Source organism: Sarcophilus harrisii, chromosome 1, assembly GCF_902635505.1.
Source record: "Sarcophilus harrisii chromosome 1, mSarHar1.11, whole genome shotgun sequence".
Classification (NCBI taxonomy): Eukaryota; Metazoa; Chordata; class Mammalia; order Dasyuromorphia; family Dasyuridae; genus Sarcophilus; species Sarcophilus harrisii.
The window spans coordinates 307,096,589-307,117,521 of NC_045426.1; the positions used below are offsets into that span (position 1 = coordinate 307,096,589).

The 20,933-nt window shown below is 33.1% G+C and overlaps 1 protein-coding gene across 4 annotated transcripts in view; it reads left to right on the forward strand.

Moving 5' to 3' along the window:
• The window catches only part of USP7 (ubiquitin specific peptidase 7), a 72,260-nt gene that overhangs the window by 13,645 nt on the left and 37,682 nt on the right, over positions 1–20,933 (forward strand). For 2 of the 4 annotated variants that reach the window (XM_031944751.1, XM_031944755.1), the window contains exon 2: positions 17,470–17,574. In XM_031944751.1, the coding sequence (XP_031800611.1) occupies positions 17,470–17,574 (105 nt within the window). Of the gene's footprint in view, positions 1–9,796; positions 10,044–17,469; positions 17,575–18,408; positions 18,585–20,933 lie in introns of those variants that run through there. The other 2 variants (XM_031944761.1, XM_031944768.1) reach the window with 2 other exon arrangements.

Here is a 20,933-nt window from a genome sequence, read left to right on the forward strand (position 1 = left end):
GCCCTGTTAAGAACGAGGTTGGCTCAATTTTTAAAGACCCCATTCCATCTCTGAAACTTGAATGATTTGCTTTTTGTAAATTATTAAAAACTTACCTATAGTAAATACAAAAGTTCAAACATCCAAATAAAATTGTGCTTCGAACATTAGTCTATTTATAAATCTATAATTGAATTTTTTTTTTTTTACCACGAAGCATTTGCTCCTGTGATAAAAAGAATGACTCTGTATATAACAAAACATTTATAGAAGTATTTTCTAGCATTAAAGAACTGGTAATAAAAATAATCATTGTTTGGGGAATAGTTAAACAAGTTGAGGGTTTGAACTTAAAGGGTATTTTCCTCATTTGGTAAAAAACTCAACGTGATGAATCAGTCAGCATGCACTTATTGAGTATTCTGTCTTAGGCTCTGTGGTAGACACTGGGGATACAAATACAAGAAATAAAACATTTTATGCAAGAGTTTAATTAAGTTAAGAATAAAGATAAACATGAATAGAGGATGTAAGGATTGAAGCTAGACCTGTGTCTTCACGGATATAGAGAATTCCTAGTTCTGAGAAAACTCAAATACAGATGGACATTCTTCAACTTAACATTCATAAATTGCTTAGAGCACTTTGAGGTTCACTGTTTTGCCTAGGATCATATACCCAGGATATGTTAGTCTGGCTAGGACTAATTCTGTATATCATAGTGTCTCAGTACTATGTGTATATATACAAATTGTTTATTACACACACGGACACCACTGTTAGGAGGTAGGGTATCTAGCAGTCAAAAAAGACTTTGTGTAGAGGGGTGCTTGACCTGCATTTTGGGAAGAGACAAAAGAGGAAGGAGAACATTTTTCATGTATGATATACAAAGATGTGGAAAGAGTAGAGTCAATGTTGAGGATACAGACTTTGAAGTCAGGGAAATCTATCTTCAGTATGGGGAAGAAGAGTAGAGAATGAGATGTTTCCAGAGCATCCAGTTTGACACATCCAATAGACATTTTGGTGGTTTGAGACTTAAAGGGGAATCTTGTCTGTGTGAGACTCAAGATAATTAAATTGATAAGAGCTGATAAGGTTACTTCTAGAGTGTAGAAAAAGGGGGAGGTAGTACCCAAGACTGAACTCTAAAGATATGACAGCGGAGGGAATGATTTTGATGAAGAGGATATTGAGAGAGATTGAGAATAGGGAGCCATGGAGAAAACCAGGAGACAGTAATTCCAATAGTCCAAAGAAGATGTGTGTCTACAAGGAGGCAGTGGTCAACAGTATCATGTTTCTGAAAGGTCTAGAAACAAGAAAACTGAAAAAATCCATAAAGAGCAGTTTCAGATCTATTACAAAGGTGAGGAAATGAGTAAGAGGAGAGAAAGTGATGTCAACTGGCTTTGGCTCAGAAAGGAAGGAAGATTATAAGATAGCTTGAGGTTAGTGGTTAGTGGTGTAAGGTCTAATGAAGTGTTTTTTTTTTTTGTTTGTTTTTAATATGGATTAGTACAAAAGACTTAGATATGTTTGTATACTATAGGGAAGAGACCAGTAGAGAAAGAGAGATTGGAAATTAGAGGGGAAGCAAAAGGGGTTTGCCAAAGGTTTTGAGAGGAGACTTGGGGAAAGAGAAAAATTTGTCAAAACATATAAACCTGTTTCCTCAAAAAAGTCACAGCTTAAAGAGGAGGAATAGGAGTGAAACAACCAATTCGGAATAAAAAGATTCCTGCATTGAAGGCTCTATTAAGGTTGATGTAAATATGTTGGCAGAGTTGAGCACTAATGCAAGGTTAAAGTAAAATTGGACAGGGAAAATGGTACATACACCATGCCTAAAACAATCTAAATGGTAAAGAACAACAATGTTGAATAAAACTGTGATGACCAAAGATTTAAAAACTTATAAGTGTGTATATTATCACTAACAATGTAATAACAAAATCATCCTATTTTTGTGAAGACATTTGTTGCACATGTAAGATTTCAGAGGGAAATAATTAACTATAGTTGAGCCAGGTAGTTTGTTGTATTTGATAACTGCAGTGGACCAGTTATCACTCGTATTGTTACTAATGGCCTAATAGCTTCTCATCCTAGGGAATTCATGAAAAATGCTATCCTGATAGAATGCAGATCGAAGTATATTATTTTTCACTTCCTTTATTGTTTTCCTGGATTTGGAGGCCTTGGGATCTTGGGGGAGGGGAGAGATATGCTAGATAGGGGGTGGCTGTGCCTGATTTTACATGTATCATCTATGTCACATTGCTTATTAAGAAGGGAGAAAGGAGGAAGAAGAGTTGGGGAACTCAAAAAAATAAAAGTTAAAAATATTTACATGCAATTGGAGAAAATAAAATTATTCCAAAAAAATAAAATAAAAATAAAAAGGCATTTGGAATATTTGCATTTGAATCCCGATCAGCTTTGTTCGGACTTTTATTCAAAATGTTTTGGGGGATAAGGGCCTTCTTGGTATTGCATAGCCATATAAGAGCTTGCCATTGCTTGGTTTTGTACTAGTTTTAAAATAATACATTGAAATTCAGTTGTAACTGCTCTTTCCCTTTTATCCCCTCAGTCTTTTCTATAGCATTTGCCACTTAATACTGTCTATTCTGTGCTCTGGCTGAGACTCCCATCCCATAATCATTTTGTCTTCTATATTCCCAGAGCCCAGTGCAGTGCTTGTTACATACTAAATAACTTAAATGCTTTTTAATGTTTATGATTTATCTTTATCTTCTCAGTCCATTTCATCTACTCTGGACTTAATTTTTTTTTTCAGACTCAACCCTGAAAAGGACAATTCACCATTTTTGTAGTTTCCTATCTACTGTACTTAAGTCCCTTTTTAACATTTTGTTCTCCATGAGCTGAAAATCTTCATTTCTGTGAGTGATCTCCATTGTCAGTTTCCTCTAGTCCTGAAAAGGGAAAAAAAAAAATTTAGATAAAACTATTTTGCCTACTAAATTGTTTTCCAAGTTTGAGGTGGGATTCCCTATCATTTCTCACTTTCCCTTTCTGCAGCCCTGCTCTCCAAACTTGGAACACTTGACCTAGCCTCTTTGTTTAAGAGTGAGTACGTCTGATTTTCTTGCTCCATTCTCTTCTCTCCCCAGTGCATCAGAATTTTGCATCAGTTGGAAAGTCATTTATTAAAAATTGAGGGCTAACCTAATTTTTGATAACTTTTTCATCAATTTTAGTTTTAAAGTTTGTGTGGGAATCAGATAATTTTATTTTATTTTATTTTTTTTAATTTTTATTTTTTTTTTTTATTTAATAGCCTTTTATTTACAGGATATATGCATGGGTAACTTTACAGCATTAACAATTGCCAAACCTCTTGTTCCAATTTTTCACCTCTTACCCCCCCACCCCCTCCCCTAGATGGCAGGATGACCAGTAGATGTTAAATATATTAAAATATAAATTAGATACACAATAAGTATACATGACCAAAACGTTATTTTGCTGTACAAAAAGAATCAGACTCTGAAATATTGTACAATTAGTTTGTGAAGGAAATCAAAAATGCAGGTGTGCATAAATATAGGGATTGGGAATTCAATGTAATGGTTTTTAGTCATCTCCCAGAGTTCTTTTTCTGGGCATAGCTGGTTCAGTTCATTACTGCTCCATTAGAAATGATTTGGTTGATCTCGTTGCTGAGGATGGCCTGGTCCATCAGAACTGGTCATCATATAGTATTGTTGTTGAAGTATATAATGATCTCCTGGTCCTGCTCATTTCACTCAGCATCAGTTCCTGTAAGTCTCTCCAGGCCTTTCAGAATCAGATAATTTTAATTTCATTCTTTTTGTATATAATTTCAAGCATTCTGCAGATTTTCTTAATTGTATATAATTTGGAAGACATGTTTTGTTAACAATCTTTAATAAACTTTTACAACATTCATGTTTTAAACAATTATCTTTCATATTTTAAAAATCATAATGGAAAAGAATGCCATTTCAAAGGGATAGTAGAGTAATGATGGCTAATAAGTCTATGTAACATTTCTTCTTTTTTTTTTTTTTTTTTTTTTTTTTTTGCTGAGGCAGTTGGAGTTGCAGTGACTTGGCCAGGATCACACAGCTAGGAAGTGTCAAGTGTCTGATATTAGATTTGAACTTTGGTCCTCCTGACTTAGTCCTGGTACTTTATCATTGCACCACCTAGCTGTTCCTATATAACATTTCTAATCAGGTATTTATTTGCAAGATAATTTTAAAATCCATATCACGTAGGTTCTGGATTAAAATATATGAATTTTTATGCAAACTTTACGTGCTTGACATGGTATATATGCTCTTTAGTATATCAATGCCATAGTGGTTTAAACTCATACATTCTACTACAAAAAAATTTCAATTTGACAAACATTTTACAGAGTCTCAGGTCATCTTACCTAATTTATATTCAAACAGTTCTAGTCTAAGATCTCTGACAAGTGTTTATTAAACTTCCGCACTCAGAGTATACAAGTCACTGTATTAGAATAATTTGAAATACTTAAGTTGTCATTAATTTGGTTTTAACTGAAAAAGTTGAATCAGTAGGGTTTTGCTTGAGCCATAGGAGACAAAATTATTGCTTGAAAGTTCCTTTTAAAAAACTGAAAATTGCAATCAGGCAGATTTGGATATCATAGCTTTATTTTGTTTAAAATGTCATAATCTGCTTTCCTTCACTATCAGAAAACTAAATGTCAGTTCTTTAGCCCTTACAGATTAGAAGTGTGACTTTTAGTTATGGTATAGAACTAGAAGAGAATATGGTGTTAAAATAGTCTATCAAATGTGAAATTGCTTTGAAAATGAAAACACTACAGATTTAGTATGGGTATTTCACAGTATACTGTTTATTACATTGTAACCTGTCTTGAGGAAACAGTAGCAATAGGCATTCCTGTTCACTCCCATTCACTTCAAATAACCTCTCCATGCATTCTAAATCTCAGGTATGCCTTGGTTATTTTGCATCTAAGAAATAATTGGAGTCTATAATAGTACATTTCAAATCTGCACAATAGTTTAGTCAATTCAGAAACATTTGTTAAGCATCTACTGTGTACTAGTTATTGGGAACAAAGAAATGAAACTGTACTCTTATCAAGAGAGATAATAGTATATAATAAGTACATGTAAAATAAGGAGTTTTTTATGAGGAAAAAAGCCAGAAGCTTGAAAATTAGGTAAGGCTTCATTGTGGACGGTGGCACTTGTGTTTTAGCTTCAAATTTTTTGTTTTTATTATATTTCCATATTGGTCTTGCTGTGAAAGAAAAATCTAAACAAAAGGGAAAAAAACACAAGAAACAAAAAGCAAACAGAAAAAAAAAGATGAAAAGAGTATGCACTGATTCACATTCAGTCTCCAGTTCTGGCATTTTCTATCCCACCTATATTGGAATTGCCTTGGATCACCATATTGCTCTGAAGAATCAAGTCTGTAATAGTTGATCATCACATAAGTCTTGCTGTTACTATGTACAGTGTTCTCTTGGTTCTAATCCCTTCATTCAGTATCAGTTCAGGCCTTTTTGAAATCTGCCTGCTTATCATTTCTTATAGGACAATATTCTATTACATTCATACATCATAATTTATTTTAGCCATTTCCAATTGATGGGGCATCCATTCAATTTCTAATTCCTTGCCATTACAGTAAGAGCTGCCACAAACATTTTTGCACATGAGTCCTTTTTCCCTCTTTTATGATCTCTGAGATACAGAACCATTAGTGACATTGCAGAATCAAAAGGGAATAGCTCCAATAGCTCCAAAATTTTCAACTGAGTTTTGAAGAAAAGAAGGCAAAGAATTGAACTAAACTTGGGACTAAAGTCCCAGGACATAGAGGTGAAAGAATATTCTGCATAATAATCAGGAACAGTAGGACAGCTGGCCTGACTGTATTGCCAAGGAAAGTAATATGACCTCCCTACAGAGGTAGGAGTCAAGTTATCAAGGGCCTTCCATGTGAAACAGAGGAGTTTAGATTTGATCCTAGAGTTAGTAGGGACCACTGGAGCTCCTTGAACCCAGCATGCAGTTTCATGATCAGAACTGTGCATTGGAATACTAATTTTGTAGTGTGAGAAGGATGAATTGGAGAAAAGAAAAACTTAAGGGAGACTTAACTAGGAAAATATTCCAATGATTCAGATAAGAGGTGAATGCCTAGGATAGTCTTCATGTGAATGGAGAAGAGATGGGTAACATCTGGCATTTTATTATTAGATGTGGCTTGCATGAAGTGACTCAAGGGTTGCCAACATGGGTAACTAGAAGGATTAGAGTGCCCACAGGAGTATTAGGAAGTTTGGTAAATAAGTCAGTTTTGAGGAATAATAATTGTCTTTTGAACATTTTGAGTCTGAGATGTCTTAAATCAATTAGGCAATTTATAATGATGGGATTACAAAGAGAATTGGGGCCTGATTATCTGTAAGAATTATCTTCAAAGACATGTCCACGGAACCCATAGGCACTTGTGAGATCAAGTGAAATGCTATAGGGAGAACAGAGAAGCAAGAGCCTAGGCCAGAGCTTTGCACTCTTTAGTAGGCTTATGAAGAGCTACCAAAGGAAATTGAGGAGCGAATAGATGCAGCTGAGAAGAACTAAGAGGGAGTAGAGTCATAAAACCCCAGATATTTAGTGGTACATCAAAGAATTCAAGAAGAATGCAGATTGAGAAGTCATTAGATATGGTACAAATCAATAGTAACTTTAGAAGAGCAGCTTAAATTGAATGAAGAGGTCAGAAAACAGATTGCAGAAGTGAGAAGTGGAATGGGTCACAGATATAGAGCAGTTTCAAATGAGAAGCAGGGAAAGAAATAATTGGTACCCATCTAGTGAAGCACTCCTTATGCTTCATAGAGGATGGAGGGAGGATAGGACTTGAAAATGTAACTTAAGCAGGAATAACGAACAGAGGAATAGGAGATCTAAGACCAAAGAAAATATAGGATAATATGTCCATATATTTCCAAGGAACTGAGTCGTGCAAATTATTTAGGTCCTATGGCTAGAGGGAGAAGGCTATTCGGTCAACAACAGTTGCCAAAACAGCATTCTTCTAAATTTTATGTAATTGACATGGTATAAAAAGTGAGAAATTTTCTCTATCTCAGAATCATGCCTCTTGGAAAGAGGGCATTGTATACTTATGTACATAAAACACTACCTTCTTAAATCTCCTGGTGACTTGGACCTGTCCTAGAATTCTGGCTTAGAACTGGTCTTTTCTTGAACTTGTCTTGTCATTAGAACCAAATAATTGAGTATGAATTGAAGAAAGGGACCTGCCTTCTCTATGACCTTTTCACAGGTTTTTTTTTTTTCTCTTTTCCTTTTCCCTCTTTTTTTTTTTTTTAAACACTAGTCCTAGACTAGTTAATCACAGCAGAAAACTCAGGTATTGGCATTTGAAATAGTGTTAATAACTTCCAGGCATTCAGTGAAGTTCAGATCAACTTAACTATATTAGCGCCTAATCTTGTTCACAGGATTAGCACAAGAAGCTTTCGTTATAGCTATATTGGCAACATTCTCTTTATTTCTTAAAACTGCCAGAAAACAAAATGAGGATAATTTGGGGACAAGTTTGGCTTTTTCTATTTGATCTTTAATGTTTTTAATTTCTTCATAGCTTTTCTTTTTTCCAGAGCCACACTTGAAAAAAGACAATTCAGTAACACTAAATCACACATCTATTGTATCTGGTAGTAGATACAATATTCTACACCCATAGTTCTTCCATCTCGGGTTTACCATGTTTTATCAAATTTAAAAGTAAGGGTGTTTTTTTTGTTTATGTTCACTTTTGTTACATTCATTTCTGAATATATCTTCCCTCCCTAGGAAGTAATCTTTTTATAACAAAGATTTTAAAAATGAGGAAATAAAAATAGTTCTTCAAAGAAAATGAACACATCTATCAAATCTTGACAGTTCATGCAATGTGCTGCAACCCTAAATGTGTTGCACCTCTTCCCTCACCCCCTGCAGACAGGAAGTAAGTATATTTTGTCATCTTTGGGGCCAAGTTTGATCATTACAATTATATAGGGCTCAAACTTTTATTATTGCTTTTTCCTTTCATATTATAGTAGTCATAATGTAAATATAATTTTCAGATATTGTTTACTTCATTCTACACCTCTTCATATATATAAATCTTGCACCTTCTGAACTTGTCTTTAAAATGTTAGTTTGTTAGTGTATCCATATTCATCTCTTTAGTTAACTTTCCCTTTTTCAATAGAATTGTTTACTTTTATTTCTTCGGAATTTGAGATTTGTCATTTCATTTTTCCTTAGAACTCTCTCTCTCTCTCTCTCTCTCTCTCTCTCTCTCTCTCTTGTTTTCAAAACTTGCATGGATAATTTTTCAACAATTGACTCTTACAAAATCTTGTGTTCCAAATTTTCCTTCCTTCCCCCAACTCCCTCCCCAGATGGCAAATAATCCAATATATGTTAAATCCAATATATGTAAACATATTTATGCAATACTCTTGCTGCATAAGAAAAGTCAGATCAAAAAGAGAAATGAGAAAGAAAACAAAATGCAAGCAAACGACAAAAAGAATGAGAATGCTATAGTTGTGATCCACATTCAATTTCCAAAGTCCTCTTTCTGGGTGTAGATCATTGGAACTAGACTCAATCATCTTATTGTTGAAGAGAGCCATGTCCATCAGAATTGATCATTGCATAATCTTGTTGCATCATATAATGATCTGGTTCTGCTCATTTCACTTAGCATCAGTTCATGGAGGTTTCTCTAGGCCTCTCTGCAGTCATCCTGCTGATCATTTCTTATAGAACAATAATATTCCATAACATTCATATAATATAACTTACTCAGCCATTCTCCAACTGATAGGCACACCTCTCAGTTTCCAGTTTCTTGCCACTACAAAAAGGGCTGCTACAAACATTTTTGCACATATGGGTCCCTTTCCCTTCTTTAAGATCTCTAGGATATAAGCCCAGTAGAAGCACTGCTGGATCAAAGGATATATACACAGTTTGATAACTTTTTGCGCATAGTTACAAATTGCTCTCGAGAATGACTGGATCTGTTCACAATTGCATCAACAATGTGTTGGTGTCCCAATTTTCCTACATTCCCTCCAACACTTGTCATTATTTTTTCCTGTCATCTTGGCCAATTTGACAGGTGTGTAGTGGTATCTCAGAGATGTCTTAATTTGCATTTCTCTGATCAATAATGATTTAGAGCACCTTTTCATATGACTAGAAATGGTTTGAATTTCCTCATCCAAAAATTGCCTGTACAGATTCGTTGACCATTTATCACTTGGAGAATGGCTTGAATTCTTATAAATTTGAGTGAATTCTCTATATTTTAGAAACGAGGCCTTTATCAGAACCCTTAAATGGAACAATGTTTTCCCAATTTATTCCTAGAAGTCTAAGAAGTTTGTAAAAGTCTAAGATGCATGTCAGACTATGCTTCACTTTCCCTTTTTATCATATCAAAAAAAAAAGTTTGAATTAGATACCATTACATTGAGAAGTAATGCTTTGAAGTTTGGGACATTTTGAGCAGAGAACTCTGAATAACAATTAAAGGCAGATATTCTTTACTTTGGACTAAAGCAATATCTGGTGACTATATTCCCCTACTTTGAAAATTCAGGGTGTTTGTTTTTGTGGCATAAATATTTTCCTTTAAAATAAAGCTTTACTCTGCAAAATTAAAAATTATCAAATTATATGGAGATGAATAAATTATACATTTTTCTTTGCTCCTTAATCCGCTAGTGATTTTCAAAATCTGAATTAGTGATAATACTATCATTTCCATAGCAATAGACAGATCTTCTTGCATGAGTTAGTAGTTCTGTACTTATGACATCACAAATGGAAGCTAGTGGGAAGAGAAAGCCTGAGCATCTTCAATAATAGTGGAGGAAATACAGATCTTAAACTGGCCAAGTATAGGCCTTTTGTGTATGTGTTATATCTACTCCAGAGTAAAAGCTCTTCTTTAAAAAGGTACTTTGTGCTTTTCTTATGTGTATGTCTTTATATATTCATATATTATTGCAAATAATTTTTTCCCCAAATAATTTCACCTTGATAATTGAGAGCATTTCCTGCTTAATATTTGAGTCTTCTGGATTTGTTTTGACACTCTAATTGGTTTGTTTCATGTTCCACAGAAATAGGACCTGTCTGTGACTTAATATTATAGGCAGGATTTTATAAAGATTTTATGATAGGGTTTACATATGAACTTTTGATTTATCAACTAACTCAAAAGGTATTATAATTGTTAGGGTTGTGATATTTCTAAGTTGAATATTAACAAAATCAGGAAACCAATTTTTATCTGAGTTTGAGCTAATCAGCCATAATTAAAAATTAAAATTAAAAATTTTAAATTAAAATTAAATTTTTAAAGATTAAAAAGTGGAAATCATTTAAATTATTAATTAGCATAGATATATTTGTTAAATGTCAAATTTAAAATTATTCTTTTTGAAAGAATATTGTATACACAAGACATTTCTAGAATCTGAGAACATAAATCATATTTTGTTGGGTTTTTTGTTCATAAAATTTTCTATATTTTAATCATTAGTTTTCTGGCTGAACCATCAGGCATCATTTGTTATTGTGTTTTCTACTCAAGTACTCAAACCTACTCAATACTTGCTATAGATTCAGGTCACAGTTAAAACTCAGCAATTATATGGAAACTTCTAGTAATATACTTGGTTGGGTAGTACAGACTAACCACTAGGACCAAACATCATTATCTTAAGGGCAACTCACATCACATTCAGATGATTTTGGAGCAGTTTCATCAATGATCTGTGTTATCTGTTTCTATAGCAGAAATTTCGTGTCTGGCAAGTATATATGAATATCATCCGTTAAATAAGAGACATATAATGGATAATGGAAATAACTTAATTATTAACATCTCGGTAAACTTTCCTGTAACATTTGCATATTCATTTATTTTCCTTGAAGTTTTTGTTATGCTGTATCAATAAATTCTTTTTGGTTTTGTAATAAATGAATGGACAATGTGTGGTAAACGGGAAACATGAATCTATAATTTATAATGAAGAGTTACTTGGGCCCTGAGAATGCACCAGCCATTCTCAGACATTATTTAAATCCAAATTTTCCAATTTCCATGCCACGTCTCCCTTTACCTCACCAGAGTTTTCTTAGAGGATATTTGGAGATATATTTTGGAAAGGTTAGTTGTGACTAGTCTTTGAATAATAGGCTATGGTTTTATAATTTTATAATTAATACATTTATCAAGCATTAACATCTTCCTAAAGATAACATTTCTGTTTGATCTTCTGTCTGATCTTTGGCATTAAACAATAGGGTGGTTCAAAACAGGAGTCTTCAGGCAGGTAGACTATTCAGGAGACTATAATAGTAATCCAGCTATCCAGCCATCTCATTATAAGGGCCAAGACTGTGGTTAACACTAAACAGAAAATCCGAAATAGATTCTAGTCTGTGATCTGGCATTTACTGTCTATGTAAAAAATCACCTTATTCTGTGGGGGATTTCTCATGTTTAAAATTAGAATTGGAATTTTATTATATTTAAGGTTCTACCTTTAAATTCCATTATTTTTAATAGTTGCATGTGAGACTATTGTAGAGAACTTAACTTCTGTTACAGAGATAGTAGATGAAGGGAGATAGCCCTTGTAGAAGAAAAGGAGTAAGACATTTTGTTAAGAGCTTTATGATGTTTTGTCATCCAAATATGTTAGACTATGGTGGACATTTCCAAGTCTAGCTAATAGAGACCAGACTGGAAGGTAAAAGTTAATGATATTTAAGATTCCATAAAAATCACAGCTACAGCTAGAAGGGGCCCAGTGTATTCTCAATTTTTTACAGTGGGAAAAGAGGTTAAGTAAATTACCCAAGGTCACACAGGTAGTAGAGGCTAAATTTAAGCATCCATTGAATCCAGTCAGTGGTCTTTACACAGTTTTCTGAAAATTATAGTATGAACTAGCACAGAAAAGAGAATTCTACAACAATAAAATTACACACCTTTAATCTAAGAGCTGCTTAAATTATAAATTAAGATAAACTTTTCTTTTTAGTAAATCTGTTGTGTATAAAGCCTGCGTGCAGCCTACAATTGCTGTTACTTTTCAATTCATACACATTTTCTAACTTCCAAAAATTACAGATACTTGTTTCCAAAATAAAAACCATTTTAATGATATAGTCTACAAAAGATTGTCAATTTGTAGCTCACTTATTTTGGTGAAGATTAGTCTCTATGACTTTGTATTTCGTAGTTCTAGGAGTTGAAAACAGTGCAATATAAGTGCAATGAAAGCAGTGCTAACAGGTAGGGAAGAGCCCTTCTGTAGCATGCCATACTTATTGAGTGAAGTTGTTAAGACTGAGAAAGAAGCATCAGATTAAAAGTAGTGACTTGGAATGATAAGGTCAAAACTACTTACTAGGATTTATAGAATAATATGAAATAGTGGGATATTTGTATATTGCTTTATACATGGTAGCTATTTTGTTATTAGAAGAGCAAGAAAATAATGTAGCAAAAAGCGGTCTGGTCAGAAAGTATCAGTGGAAGCTGGGCAAAAAGATACTTAATCATGGAGGTGGTCCAGAATGTCAAGGGGCCATGAGGAGTAGGGATACCCATAAGAGGATTTTTTTATTTTTGTTTTAAGCAGGTTTTTAATAGCCTTGGAAAGAGCATTTTCCAATTTTTCAGGTGATAGAAGCAAACTGTCTCCTAATAGGTTAAGTGACCTGGTTATGAGGAGTAGAGAGAGGGAGTGAATGTAGATCAGTGTATCAGAAAATTTGTTTATGAAAATCCCATTCCTGTTGCTCTTTGACATTCCTTCAGAAAGACATAGATTGAAATTTCATTCTTAATTTTTACCCAACATGGTATTATTTTCTAATTAATCAGAAGCTGGCTTTTTGGTACACAATCTCGTAGCACTCACAGGTCAGAATTACCTTGTCTAAAAACTCACAGATTTCAATCTGGGTAAGTTGCCTATACTAGGTTTGATGACTTTGTGATTATCACAAGCTAATAATTGTCAGAGAAAGTATTTAACTCCATGTTTTCCTGATTCCTAAGTTCACTGATTTATAGAAAATAGCCTGTTGCCAATTCTACTTTATTAATCTTTCTATAGCTAGAATGCTCAAATATACTTCATTCAGCCCTTAAGAAATCTGTGCTTTCATCAGCTATCCCTGTTGGTCTTTGTGTTGATAAGTGTCAAATTTTCTAATCTTATTATTGAGTCTTACAGCTTAAGAAAATTTTTATCCCTTGACTTTTATACCCAGTCTCTGTATTGCTACCACACAACAATGAGAAGCCAGGATGGTAGCTTTTATTGTAAGATAACTATGTGAATACAGTTAAATGTGTTGAATGTGAAGAGATCCAATGATTTGAATAGTTTTTTTTTTTTTTTTCAAAACTAAAATATAGTTTTAAATCTTAATCCTTTCGTTGAAAGCATCCTGAACTGAAAATGACATCTGACATCTAATAACAGCCTTGGCATTAACTCACTAAAGCTAAATCATTCAACTTCTGTAGCCCTCAGTTTTCCTGGTAAAATGACAAGATTTTTTCTTTTCCCCTAACCTTAGCTGTCTAATTTTATGGGATTTCCTATCACAGGAGTCACAGGCTCAAATTGAGACTTAACATTGAAAACCTAAATAAGTCAGCTAAAAAACAAGTCATTGAAAAGATTCTGCAAAAGAATGATGCTGAAAGTACACAAATTTCAGAATGCAATTAGATTTGTTTCTAGGCTATATGTTAACAACTAAAAAGGAGAAAACTAATGATCTGAAAGTTAATTTTTAAAAAACTAAGATATGCAAGAAGGGTATTGAAAGTTAAAAATAAATTGGAAACCAAAAAACTTAGAGAAATGATTAAACTAAGTTTTCTGTGAAGACTAAGAAAATCGACGAACTGATCAAAAAATTCATGTTAGAAAAATAGAAATTCACAAGGCAAAATCATGACCAAACCAGAAGAAATAAAAATAATAAAACTAAAACTATGCATAGTAGATTCTTTTAATAAAACTAAGAACACAAAAAAATCTATACCCTCAGAAAATGCCCATATGACCAAAAACAAAAATAGAACTCACTGTGAAAGAAATGGTTAAAGAACTAATAAGTACAATTACTACATAAATTCCCAAGAACTATGGTTACTACAAAACTTCTTTAATGAGACATGTAGTCACAGAATTTGCACAAGGGAAAATAAGGCCAAGGAGAACAATCTCATTTTAAAATTTAAAATTGTATCCCATTAAATACATCAATTTCTTATTTCTTATTGTCTTATTTCTGAAATGTCATGAAATCAATCATCGATTTAGAGCTGAATGGTACAAGGTACCTGAGAGGCAATTCAATCTGAATTGAATCCCCTAATTTTGTCATTAAGGAAATTGAGGCACAGACTAGGTAAGTGATCTGGATGGTAACTGGATGACACAAGTAGCATCTGATAGAGCTGGAATTTTAACACTGGTCCTCTGATTCCAAATATAATAGTCTTATCACCATTGTTTTCTTTGTATACAAGGTGAGAGTGATAAAGTTTTCAAAACTTCCTTAAATTCCTTCTGTTTACATACATACCTTAGAAGAAAGTTGTGTATTGATATAACATAATCTAATTGTTTTGTTATGTGGATGCATTGTTGGTATGAAAGGCATTTCAAATGCATTTTTGAACATCTTTCACTATCTTTTTTAAACACCTATCATATATATATGTATATTAATTCAAAGACTACAATACCTTCATTTATATTAAAGTTGTAAGGATAATTGCAACTTGGAAAATATGATAGTCTGTAATGTGAAATTGAGGAAACTTTGTGTGGTTTTTTGTGAAAGTAGAATTTTTTTTTCTTTTGATGCCAGAAAGTCACCTAAGAAGCTAAGCTGGCAAGCCTGCATTAAAGTGATGCTGTCCGTGGTGCTGAATGTCATTTGCTTTTTGAATCATCTTCAAAGTGCATGGCAGAGACAGATAATGAATGAATATATCTAATTTTAAACGACTTGTATATTTTATACATAATAATGGAATATTAAATTTACAACTGAAATTTTTGTTTGAGAAACTATTTGACATTCTTAATGAAATGTTTATACAATTAATAGGCAAAGTAGATCCCAAAAAATAAAAAGATAAAACTATAGAACAGTAAGGATGGATGCAGATGTTGTGAATTCAAATGAAATGTAGCCTGAGGAGGCTTCATGTCAGTTTCTGAGCTTGTTCAGCTGTTGATAGGAATTTTAGTCTTGGAGTTTTTTGAAATTCACACTTTTAAATTCACAAATGAAAATTTTCACTTGTAGTACTTTCATTTGTTAATCAATCTAGGACACTTCATCTGAAAATATATTCATTGGGCAACAAATTTAAGCAGCACCTAAAATCTCCATTCCTTTCTACCCCAACTCCAATAAAAACAAAGTATGAAGATAAAAGCATATTACTTTTTATTATACACACATATATATACATACACATATAGTCATGAATTAGATGTCCAATAAAATATAGTGATATTATGGTACTCTCTGGGCATAAGATATGGGCAAATGGTAATACAAGTGTTTAAAACCCTTGTTGGTTAAAAAAATAAAAATAAAACACTATGGTATCATATTTGAAAGTTAAACATGACATGTATATATCAGATAGAAACAGTGCTACTTTTGTGACCATGGGCAAGTTTATTTACCTATTTGAGCATCAATTTCTTCATGTAAAAAGAAATGTTATCTGTCTACTCTGCCTCACTTTAAGGGCAGTAAATAAAATGTTGAGCCTGGAGTCAAGAAAACTCGACTTCCTGTTCTAGTCCTAGTCACTTAAGCTTGTTTACCTAACATCATTATCCATAAAATGAGCTGGGAGAAGGAAATGACGTACTACTTCAGTATCTCTGCCAAGAATATCTCAAATGAAGTAACAAAAAAATGGCACTTAATACCTGACTCATTTTATTGTCAGACTATGTCAAATAGACTAATCTAAAATAACATATAGAAACATATCAACATTATGTTATATTATTACTACTTGGAATTGTTGGAATATACGGGAGAGTTATGGAATAAATGGGAGCCACCTGACAGTGGCTACTGAAGATCCAACCCAGAACGGATCTCCTCTTGTGAGAGGATGATACAAGGAGACTGAAAGGCAATTGCTGTTTTCTGACCTCTCTGAGACACCATTGCATTGTTGGAGCTCTTTCCTCTTCCGTCTGCATCCAATTTATCTCATTTCCCAGTCCTCAACCCTTGTGTCGGCAAAGGCTGCCTTGCAACTCCTTCAGATGTTATGATCCATAGCTGTGGAGGCTCTTGGAGAATTGACCTGTCCCTTAACATGGAATATTTATAGGCATTCAGTTTAATGAATTAGTATTTTTCCTCCATTTTTCATTGATATTTTATATTCTCAGTGTACCCTTGTTTCTTGAAACGGTGGTGATATCATAAAGAGTTACCTTTGGGGTCTGGAAAAGCAAATCTCTGATGCTGTGCAAATCACTTAACTAACTAGACCATTAAAACTAGAAGTTTTTAACCAACTTTTTAGAAGACAGTTTCTTCACTGGGGACCTCAAGTCCTGTCTTTATTCTTTAAAAAAAAAAAAAAAAAAAAAAAAAAGCCCATTTACTTCAGACATTCCTTTAGATTTACTTTAATTTACTTAAGATTACTTGAAAATTTTGTGGGTTTTTTTTTGCCATTAGTAAATATATCAATAAGTAAAGTTTCAGATAGTACTCTTTATGTATATGAAGATTTTTAAACTGTTGCCCCAGATATAGAATATATTCCCCTCTTTCCCAAAATAATTTAATTATTTTAATTAATAAGTGTGAGTGTGGATATTTTCCTTTAAAATTGGTTCTTAAGGATTTTGTGTATGTCATGGACTCCTTTGGCAATCAGGTTACATTTATTGTACTAAGAAGTACAATGTTTTTACATGTATGCAATAATCATTGGTATTTTCACAGAATTCAGGTTAGAATTTCTATTTTTAGTAGTGTATCCTTATGCTAGTTTACTGAATGTGTTTGTTATCCATAGACATAGTTTTCTATTCAAAATAATGATGGTTAATTGGTATATACTTGGCAAATATGAGAGGGATTCTAATATTTTTTTAAATGAAGCATTCAGATGATCAATAGGAAGAATTTTAAAATGTATTTGTTAAAACTTTTTAACTGCATTTTTATTATGTACATTTATGGTCTCCAAAAAAAGTAGTTACATATAAGCTTCATTATGGAATTGTTTATAAAGTGAAGACATAAGTTAAAATATTGAGTTTCTTTTTCCCCCTTTTAAAAGCTGGAGATACAGATGATCCACCAAGAATTACACAAAATCCTGTCATCAATGGGAATGTAGCAATGGCCGATGGACATAACAACACAGAGGAAGATATGGAGGATGGTAAGTAGATTTGTAAAGGTGATTTATCATTATTTACACTTCTTTAGAGTTTCTTTATAGTATTTTTTTTTTTTTTTTTTTTTTTTTTTTTTTTTGCAGTCTGGCCTAAAAAGCAATGGCATATTGTGGTTTGAATTGCAAAGTAGCTTATGAATGCTGTTTGTTGAGTTGACTTAAGTTTGGGAATATTTAAAATTATAGCAGTTTATTATATATTCATGCCTGCAACTTTCCATCCACTCTTAGGAACAAGATTGTAGGCTCAAAATGAGAAGCATAGACTAGCTCTTTTTGAGTAGCATAAGTTCCTAGATCTCTTGAGCTTGCTTGGTTTTTCCATTGTGTTCTAATAATACACTAGAGTATGGGTGATTAGTTACTATTTATTCTTTAACGGCAATAGTTCATAGGTGTAAAGTCAGTGTTGGATGGTCTCCATTTTTACACATCTCTAAATAGAAGGGCAGGTTTCTTCTCAAGATATCATAGTTATAGAAAAATAAATTTTGAAACAAATTAGTACAGTAAAATCAGTGGCACAATTTAATGTTGAAGCAAATATAATGAATTCATATCATTTGAATACCACTTTCCTCTTTCACTTTTTTCTTTCATTAAAAAAAAAAAAAAAAAACAATGACTTTGTTTAGTTTGGCTACCTCTGATGAATTAATTTAAAAGGAAAAAGGAAAAGACAAAAGAACTTGCCAAAGCCAAAAAGATACCAGCCAGTAATAATTTTGTGCAGTCCCTGGAATCTTTACAGTGTAATATGAAACCATGTTCTGTCAAAAACAAGTCCATCAATCCTCATGAGGGTTGTGTCCTTCCCAGGGGAGTAACGGGGCAGTTGAAAGAAACCATCAGTCACGGGCTGCATCACCAGAAGGACTGCTGTTCAGACCTCCTGCCAAAAGTTCAGCCTTCATGAGAAACTGCAGCAGTAGTTGAGAGTTCTCTCACAGTGCGGTTTATCCCCTGTCAGCTGACTGAGGCAATATCTGAGGAAGGTAAAAAGGCGTGGTCTAAATCCCGCTGCTTTATTACCTGTGGAGTGCACTTACAATCCTGTGTAGAAAAGGACAATTGTGTGGGTATGGTTTTTTTTTTTTTTTTAATTGGTTGGATTTTTGGTGTTTTTCTTTCACCAGAAATGCCAAAAGAGACTTTTTACAAAAAGCATCCAGGAAGCTGGTCTAAATAACCAGTTTTTATTATGAAGATATAGATGCAGGAGCAAGGAGAGCACTCCACTCTAGTTTGTTATATTTTAGAATGATTGTATGCTAAACAGTTTTGTAGCACTAGAATAAGGGAGGAAACAACAGACGTGGAATACCTTTATGTCTAACTTAAACAATCTAGGAGTATTTCTAGGGCGTAATGGAATTTCAATAAAAGTGACTAAATAGTTAGAATTACATTGCTTTTTTTTTTTTTAATAGGAGCTAGAGATGAAACAGCTGAAACTACTGTCCTCAATTGGCAGTGAAGTGTTTTGAATCAAATATCTTTTTTGTGTGTTGTTTTAAGATGGGTGTTTTTTTTTTGTTTGTTTGTTTGTTTGTTTTTTTGGTGGGTAGAACCTTTGAGATGAGGTCAGGAATTGAAAGATAATAATGTGATATCATGTCAGCCATGGAGTTTGGGCCGATTTGATCTCCAAGATTCCTTCCAGTTGTAACATTTGAAATGATTCTTTTGAGAGTTTGCAAAAGGTTACTTATAGCTTAACCCATTTCTTTTCTTTATTTTTAGTGTATAATATATTTAAGAAGTTTTGTAATAGAGATTATTACTTGGATGGGTTTGGGGTAGAAGCTTGAATAGAACTACATATGAAATAAAAAGAATTGGTGAATAGAATTTATTCCAAATTAACAAAGGATTGTTGGTATCGATCATTACCAGGACTTGACAGTGGTCTTTTTGAGCAGATCATCAAGAGTTCAAACTTGAATTTATATTGGGATGAAATTGACACTACATAATGTGCTATAAATGTGCAATGAAAAAAATGTAAAGATTTAGCTAAAGAGGAAAAGATGGTGCTTTGTCCCCATTATTGTAAAGTAAAAGAAATACATTTAGTTTTATCTTCATAGTGATTATTCTTTCACATTCTTTTTTCTTGTTTGGGACAGATTATGCCTATGTATACCAAGAATCCTGTTAGTGTAAATATACCGTAGTATTTCTTGTTGTTTCTTTTTAAAAGAGTTGGAATAGAAATGATGATCAGATTTTTTTTCATGGAATAGTGTAGAAAAAAAGTAAACCTTTGTTTTGAAAACAACATGAAGCAGATGGCACAATGGATAACTTTTTTACCTCAGTTTCCTTATCTCCTGAGAATAATATTAGCATTTATTTCCAAGGGTTGGCTAGGAGGGTAAAATGTTTTATAAAGTGCTTTGCAAATCTTAAGGAACTATGTAAATATTGAAGTAGTAGGGGGGAAATGGAGCTGGTTAAGAATTTCTTGAATGCCTACAATGTGCTCCTTTTCATGCTAAGCACTTAGAATGCAAACGTGCAAAAACCATGTCTTGCCCTCAAGGATCTCACAGTCTAATGGGGGAGGCAACATACTAGCAACTATGTATAAATAAGATATATATGGGATAAATTTGTCCAAGGGAGGTGAGTGCAACTAGCATTAATGGGAAAAGTTTTTTTCAATGAGGTGTTTCTTATCTGAGATCTGAAGAATCCAGGAGCTTAAGGGAAAGTATTCTAGGTATGGGGACAAGTAATGTAGTATTTTATCCTGTTTAGTAATTAGGACAATGGCAGGGTGACCTTTCTTTTTTTTTCTTTTTGGTAAGGATAGCTTTAATGGAGGCTTGAGTGGGAAGAGACTTGATGACCAGAAAGTTGAAATAGTCCAGGCATTAGAACTAAGTTGTATCCCCAGTGAATTATTGTAAACCTCAAATGATTATTCTAATAATACCCATATGCTTTTCAATTTTTAAAGATTCAGTATTAGTAACAAAATAGCCATTTAGTTATTACAAGTGACTGATTTGCAAAACTGAGAGCAATCTAGATTTTTTATTCCAATTGTTTTGAATTAACATTGCACACATGTAATGTGAATTTCCATTGTAGACCATGTGTTAAAATTCCTTTTTGGATTGCATATTGCAGTATTTTCTCCAGTAAAAAAGACAGTACCATTTAACCTAGAAAAACAATCTGTTTAACAGTTGAAAAAGAAGGAAAGGGGGATGATTTACATGCTTAATACAGGTGTAAATATACTTAACTTTAAGGCAAAAGCCATCAGTGAGAGTCTCTAAGGTTTAATTTGATTTTCTTTAAAATCAGGAGTAAGTATTTTGGTCCAAATATAT